The sequence below is a fragment of the Cryptomeria japonica genome, chromosome 11 (assembly GCF_030272615.1).
Source record: "Cryptomeria japonica chromosome 11, Sugi_1.0, whole genome shotgun sequence".
Taxonomy (NCBI): domain Eukaryota; kingdom Viridiplantae; phylum Streptophyta; class Pinopsida; order Cupressales; family Cupressaceae; genus Cryptomeria; species Cryptomeria japonica.
Window position 1 is genome coordinate 77106234 of NC_081415.1, and position 7949 is coordinate 77114182.

Consider the following 7949-nt stretch of genomic DNA (forward strand, 5'->3'; position numbering starts at 1 on the left):
AAATGATGATGATTTTTTATGATCCTTTTTTTAGGAGTAATATGGTGAAAAATTTGAAGATTTTTAGGTCTTAGTTTTGAGGGAATGTTGTTGTAGGGGGAGCTTGTAGATGTGTACATATAATAAATTACCCTTTGTTCTTGATCTCAAAGGGGGAGAAGTATTTGGAGAGATAAGTATTTTAGATATTATGTACAAGTGTTGTCGTCAATGACAAAGGAGGAGATTGTTGCAAATACAAGTATAAGTTGATATCAAACTTGTTCATCTAGAAGTTGTTTGGTTGTTTCGAATATGGGTCTCTACAATGCAGTGCTACAAGTTGATGAGAGGTTCTCTCTAACTTTGTGATCATACAGATAAGTGAAGAAGGATTATGTCTAGCGATGGTTCCAACTCTATGTAATATGTCTTGTAGTTGGGCTTCTAGTAGATTTGTTAGTATGAAAGTTGGTATAGACTTGTTTGGTTTGGAAGAGATACTCAACTACTATCTAGGTCTAAAAGTTGTTCTATGGTGTACAGTTGATATATGTCGATGTAGATGTCATCTAGTCGTATGGAGTATGTGTATTGATGTTAATAATAAAAAATTTCCCACTCAACCTAGCCAAGCATGCCATGGCTTGAATTTGGGGCCAAATATTGTGGATTGAGGCACCCTAGGCCACCCGCTCTTAGAAGTGGGGTGCCCTAGGCACCTCGCTTCACCCAATGTGGCCTCAAATTAGGACCTAAGGTTCAAAATGAGAAGGAGAAGCTAGAATGGCATATACAATTGAGCGATGATATGGCCTATCTTAGAAATAAATTGCATAGGGATATAATTTACAATGCTATAACCTCAAGAAGAATAAATAATAACAACGATCATATGTAGTAAGCCATGCTATACTAGGTGACCAAGCTAAGTAATATGAATACTAATAGCTAGCAAACCATATTATATTGGGTGATTCATAGGTGAAGTGTGTCTTTCTACATGAATAGAGGAAACACATCTAGTATTTTCTCTTGTAGGAATAGAGGAAAAACAAGTAAATAATGCTTCATAATTAGCCAATATTACAAAAACTGATAACAACACCTTAGGGGACACATCAATAAGATCAAAGCTTACAAATCCACACGCCCCCATTAAAATATTAGTATATATTCTATGCTAATATTTTAAGGAATAAAAGAGTGAAGGGATATTCAAATAAAGATACATACACATTCCAAAAGAAGGAGATGGTTCTCAAACAACGATACACTCAGCTTGCAATATAATTAAAGGGAATCCTCAAACAAGGAACACCTCAACACAAGTTGTTCTTGCCCCCAATGTATATGCGAGAACAACCACACTAGTTCCACATACTTGACATGCATTATGCCTATTATTTCCCACTATGTTCAAATATTCATTCTCTATATACTTTATTACAATTTTATATGTTAGGTCGGTCCCATGAGCATGAAATTTGACTATTGATATTTTAATATTGAAAATTTTCTTGAGTATTGGACATTCTTTTCTTGATTTTGATAATTTGTTATATTTTTGTGCAATTTCGTTATATAATATTGTGCATAAATGAATTCAATTGGATTCATCTTTACATTAAGGAACACTCATTCTCTCATATATGCTAATCATTTACAAAATCATATACATAAAAGAGAAGAATCATTCTAGGAATTCTTCAATTATAGCACTAAAATTTAGATCAAATATACATGATCCTTGTAGAATATCTACACAGCTAAATATTGTTATAATTAAACATTTCCATTTCTGGAACATTGGCCTTTCCAAATGATTAACCTAGGTGAACTAGAACCTAGCAATCCAATTGCATCTCTAAGGCACTTTTTTAGCATTGCTAGTCCTCAATGGTCAGTACTAATGCAATATCAAGAGCAACTTGTTTTGGGGGATATAGATATTTTATAATAATATAGAAAATAGATTCTTTTATAATTCAAATAAGATGTATGTGTCAATGGACGCTTGGTCTATTGGTGAAGTTGAATGGCTCCAAATGAGTCCACCAGGGATCAGATCTTGTTGAGTGCAAGACTCCAACATCATAAGAGGTTCCCTCGCTTGACTGGCAGCTCGTGGACTTCATGCCCTTGCTGAGCTGTCGTGCTCGCAGATCTGAACCTCCATCACTGCTGACAGATCATAGAGAATTAATAGAAGCGGGTGCAATCTACATCAGACAAATCAGAACGTACTGTATTTTGAAGATTTAATTAAAAAAATGTGGAATATATGTCGATGCTCGATATTTAAGGATAGCTAGAGATTCCTTTGACTTTGAGTTTCCAGAGCCTTTTTAAATACCCGAGCACACAATGTATGCCAATCACTGCACTGCATTCCATTCTATTGATTTTCCTTGTGATTTGATTAAATAAATGGCTTCTCAGTTGCTGCTCCTTTTGGTTGTGGTGATAGTTGTTTTATTTTCTCAAAGTGAAGGCGCCACTCCACAAAACGGCATTCAATCTGCCTGCGAATTGGCTCCTGATCGTAAATCATGCGAGTCAAGCCTTTCTGAAAATCCAGGGTCTTTACGAGGAGGCCCAAAAGATATGACTCATATTGCCCTCAACATGAGCATATCTAACGCCCAAACGGTTGGAGGCTTCATTTCCAGTGACTCCCGCAGATCATCCATGAATGCTAAGCAGAGTCAAGCCGTCGACGACTGCCTCCAACTGTACGATCTGACCGTCTATTATCTGACGGAGAGTCTGTCAATCTTGACAGATTCTTCATTACAATGGAAAGATGCAGTGGATATTCAGAGCTATCTGAGTGCAGCCCTGACGAGCCAGATCACCTGTCTCGACGGCCTCAACGAAGCAAACATCGATCTCCATTTGCTGTCTTTCACAGATCATGTGCCAAACGCGTCCCGGTCAGTGAGTAATTCCCTGGCTATTGTAGAGAAGCTTTTTATCAGAGCCATGAAGTCCTCAAAAACTTCAGTCCACAGCCGACGCTTGTTATCTGACGCCCATCAAGTTGATCACGAACCCCTCGACGACGACTTCTCGTCGTGGTTATCTGGAGAGGACAGAAGATTGCTTCTTCAGACTGTAGCCGGCGTCAATTTGACAGGAAACATGGTGACGGTGGCGCGGAATGGCAGCGGTGATTACACCACAATCACTGATGCCATTAATGCCGTTGCAAACAAAAGTGCAAACAGATCAGTGATTTATGTAACCGCAGGAGTGTACGAGGAATACGTAAGCGTGGCGAGTAACAAATATAATATCATGCTCATTGGAGATGGAAAAGACGTCACTGTGATCACTGGTAACAGAAGCTTTGTAGATGGCTCCACTACTTTCAACTCTGCCACTCTCGGTGTGTTATGGAATCTCTCTCCCTTTTTTTAATTTCTCTTTCTCTTTAAGACAAGTAATGTTGTTTTTGGATTAATTTGTGTTTAATTTTTTAAATGAATATTTAAGATTATGTTTCATGATTAATTATTAGAATAGTGGAGATCTTAAAAATTCGAAAAGAATTGAATTTTGATAATCCAAAATAAGTTAAAAACCTACACAATTTAATTGACATTAAAACCCATATTAATGTAACATGATTCAATGGAATATATGCAGCCACGACTGGGAAAGGTTTTCTTGCAAGAGACCTCACAATTGAGAACACAGCAGGTGCAATAAAGCACCAGGCCGTTGCTCTACGGGTGGGAGCAGATTTATCTGCTTTTTACAGGTGCAGCTTCAAAGGGTATCAAGACACTCTGTACGTGCACTCACTCCGTCAATTCTACAGAGAATGTGATATCTATGGCACTGTAGATTACATATTCGGCAACTCCGCTGTAGTATTCCAAAACTGCACTCTTTTGGCACGAACACCATTGACCGGGCAGCAGAATGTATTCACAGCTCAAGGTAGAACAGACCCAAATCAAAACACGGGGATATCGATTCACGGCTGTAAGGTTACTGCGGCCCCTGATCTGGTTCCTGTTATGAGCTCTGTCCGTACGTACCTGGGGAGGCCATGGAAAGAGTACTCACGTACTGTTTACATGCAATCTTATTTGGATAGTTTGATCCAGCCGGCTGGGTGGTTAGAATGGAATGGTACATTTGCCTTGAGCACGTTGTATTATGGTGAATACGGAAATCAAGGTCCAGGGTCAAATACTTCACAGCGAGTTACTTGGCCTGGTTATCATGTAATGAACACAACTGACGCTCAAAATTTCACGGTAACTAACTACATCTTTGGTGATTCATGGTTACCAGCAACTTCCATACCTTATAATGGAGACTTGTTTTAAAATGTTGAAAAATCCACTTGACTTGTCTTGGATTATTGCATCATCAAATTTATGTGTTCTCCCCTCAGCTACCAAATAAGAGGAAATAAAACCTCCATGAAGAGAAAATGGTGAATTTGTTATTAAATCCTTGTTCTTTTGGCGAATTCAACTGCTTACAAATTTGAAGCATCTGCAAAGTGCTTAGTTGATAAAACTAATTTCAAGTTGTTTATAAATAATTTTAATTTGATTGTTTTATATATTCTGTTAGTATTTCTAACATATAATATTGTTTATTCATGTTAAATTTGTGAGTGTACATCCAAATTCTTACTGTAGTTTCATATATGTTTTCTTTTATTTTGTAAATTTTGATTTGATTTATATATCTTTCAATAGGTACTAATTTGGAGGCAATGTCTATGTAGTATCTAGGATACATTTCTCTCCATGTTTATTAATTGATTACAACTAAAAAAAATTACTGTATTCTAATTTTCAATTAATACATTAACATGGTCAAAGATACATCATGGGTGCTTGCATAGACAATGGTTTAACTTAAATGCTCCATGGAATCAATCTTTAAATTAAAATTCATCTCTTGTTCTTTATTAGTCTATGATTAGTTTAGTTCATGGCTTTTATTATGACTTAGTTCTATGGCTTATAGTTTGTGAACATATAGATGATAATACTTTAATGACTTATGAGAGAAACTTCTCTAGATTATTTAGATATAAAATAAGCTAAAAAGAGTTATACTAAGTAATAGAGTTTGATTTGATCTTTAGTTGCATACATAGTTTATTCTTTCATTTACTTAATTATAAATATCCAATGCTTAATTGTATTTCTTTCATTTAACCTCAAGAAAATACCCTCTTGGATTTAATAGAATTTGAAGGAGGACAATTTCTCCATTGATCAGTTGTTCCATTATAATTTCTCTTATTGATGAGTCATTCCTTCTTTTGTGGTCATCTCTCTTACCCAAGCATTCAATGTGTTCTTTGGAGGAATCAAGATAATAGTTTGAGAGAAAATAGGTTCCTCCTAGGTTTACCTATACAAGCTTCATTATCTTGACCATTGCCATTCTTTGATAATATTATTTTACTTTGTATTGGAAATATTCTCAAAGTGAATGAAGTAGGAGTCCTCTAAATTTGATACAATAGTATATATGTTGTATAGTAATACTTGAATTAATTATTTTTAATAATTAATTATCTAAGTATGTACTTTGAAAATTGTTGCACATCTCAATTATGTATACTAGAATTCCGTTGACATGTTTGATCATTTTAATCATACATCACTATACTTCCTTTCTATAAATGAAATGACCCTTTGCATGCTTTTAATTAACTATATTGAAAACATTGAAAATAACTTTTTTTTGTAAATTCTCTTTGTGGTTATGTTTTTTAATAAAAAAAGTTAAATGTTCAAAGATTTGAGAGAGTACACAATTGTAATTATTGAAAGTATATGAGAAAAAAAAATTATGATACTTGATCATTGAACAAGCATTATTAATGTTTGAAAGAAAGTATCCATATTGTATGGATTTTGTTAGTAACCATGTATTGCTCATCTTCATCATATGATGGTCACATGTTCTTGTAACTCATTGTGAAGTATATGTGAGATAGTATAGGAGTAGCAGATATGAATACCTCATGCCCCATACCATTATTAGGAATCAGATGAATGGCATACTTCATGTCTAAAGAAAAAAAATAAGGGTATCTCCAAATGTCTTACTTTGAAAGGACATATCAAGGAAGTTCAATAGAGTGAGGGAAAACTGATACCAAGGAATTCATCTCTTATGTATGCGAATCAAGGTATTTCCAAGCTACTAATACTAAAATGGTGAACATTGTCAATTGTCAAATATTAAGAATCTAGAACAGTTCAGAGAAGTAGCCAATAAAGGTGATTTCAAGACCCATGAGCCCAATAAGAAAACATAATGGGAGTGCTAGGAATTGGGGATTTAAGAAATATCTACCTGAGTAAAGGGATGGCAAAATTTTTGGCTCTAGAGGTAACTTAGTGCAAATGGTCAAGAAGCCAAGGTTTGAAGGAAAATCATGGAAGTAAGATCAAGACTAAAACATTGATAAAGGAAACAAAATGTCGAGGTTGGAAAAGAGGGGTATTAAGAAGGAGAACTCTAAAATCCTAACAAGAAAAATGGTTGAAGGAATAGTTTAAAGGTAGGCTTGTATGGAAAAGCACAATATCTTAATAGGATCAAAGGAACAAGGTAAAATTAAACGAAAATTTATACCAAAATGGAAAACATTGAAACTCCAACACAAAAAAATCATGCTTAGAATTTTTTTAGGATTTTTCGCAAGTTTCAACATATGAAAGCCACATTAGGGATGATGAGGGAGAACACGCATGTGAGATTTGATTAAAGGAAGATTCATTTAAATATTTCTCAAATTAGTTAAATAAATGATGTATGTAGTCAGATCAAAATGCATGGGTGCGAACCAATGGGGGAGGGAGGAGTGACTATCATAATAGGACACAATAAAATTAGGCAACAAAATATTGGACATATGTTAAAAGGGTTTTCAAGTACATGAAGGGTACTTTGGATTATTGGTTAATTTATCATATTACAAATTGTATATGCAAGGATGTTGAGTGTCTAGGATTTTTTTTAACTCATATTGGACTAGAAATATTTGTCAATATATGTGTTTATTCGATTTGGAAGAGAGGTAAGCTTAATAAATAAGAGCCAATATAGAGTTGTTCTATCAAAATTATGATGCAAAACATATTCCTACAGCTTAATGCAATTGAAGATGTTAATCAACAAAATTGATAGTAAGAGCCATATAATTAAAAGAAAACATATCAATGTGTAATATCATTTTTGTGAATGAGGTGGTTAAAAATAGAAATTTTGAACTAAAGAAAATTAATGCGAGGTAGGGGAAACACACCAATAGTGGTTATAGCTAACTTTGCACACCCATAGATCCCAAATGATACATCGGATTTCAACAAATTCTTTTTGTCTCCTTATAATTTAACTGCTTATATCTATTGTTCTAACTTTTGGGTAGGTGAAGCATACTGGTAGTGGGTATAGCTACCTTTGCACACCCACAGATCCTAAATGGTACATTGAATTTCAACAATTTTTTTGTTGTCTTTGTATGCACCTTAACTACTTCCAGCTAAGGTTATAATTATGGGTAGTAATGAGGCATTTTGTGGGATCAATTGTGTGTACAAGGGTCAAAAGGTACACATTTCAAAGTGTCACCCAATACCTACTTAAAGATGTTCCAATAACTGTCCACTCAAAATTGCCAGTTCTTGTGGAAAAGTGTCCCAATAGTTGTGCACTTATATCCTAGTAGTGGTGCACAAATGTGTCAATTATGGATCAAAAATCTAAAAAGTGATCGGCTATTGGTACATGTGAAACCATTTAATGAGCTTTTTATTATCATTTTTTTTGGCCCCTTTAAAATTATAATTGGAAGGTTGGGTGCACAAGGGGAGATTGGTTATTGGAACACGATCCACTACTAGTGCTCTTCCCCAAGTAACGACATATGCTTTGTGATCCGTTATGTGAACAAGGGTCAAACAGTGATCATTTCA

General features: G+C 34.8%; 1 protein-coding gene across 1 annotated transcript; it reads left to right on the plus strand.

Annotated features, from left to right (window-relative positions):
- The first annotated feature begins 2340 nt into the window (after positions 1-2340).
- LOC131859744 (pectinesterase-like) lies at positions 2341-4421 on the plus strand. Its single transcript, XM_059213767.1, has 2 exons — positions 2341-3370; positions 3631-4421. Exons 1-2 carry the CDS (start codon positions 2410-2412, stop codon positions 4320-4322), a joined length of 1653 nt encoding a protein of 550 aa, XP_059069750.1. The 5' UTR covers positions 2341-2409; the 3' UTR covers positions 4323-4421.
- Positions 4422-7949: the final 3528 nt, after the last annotated feature.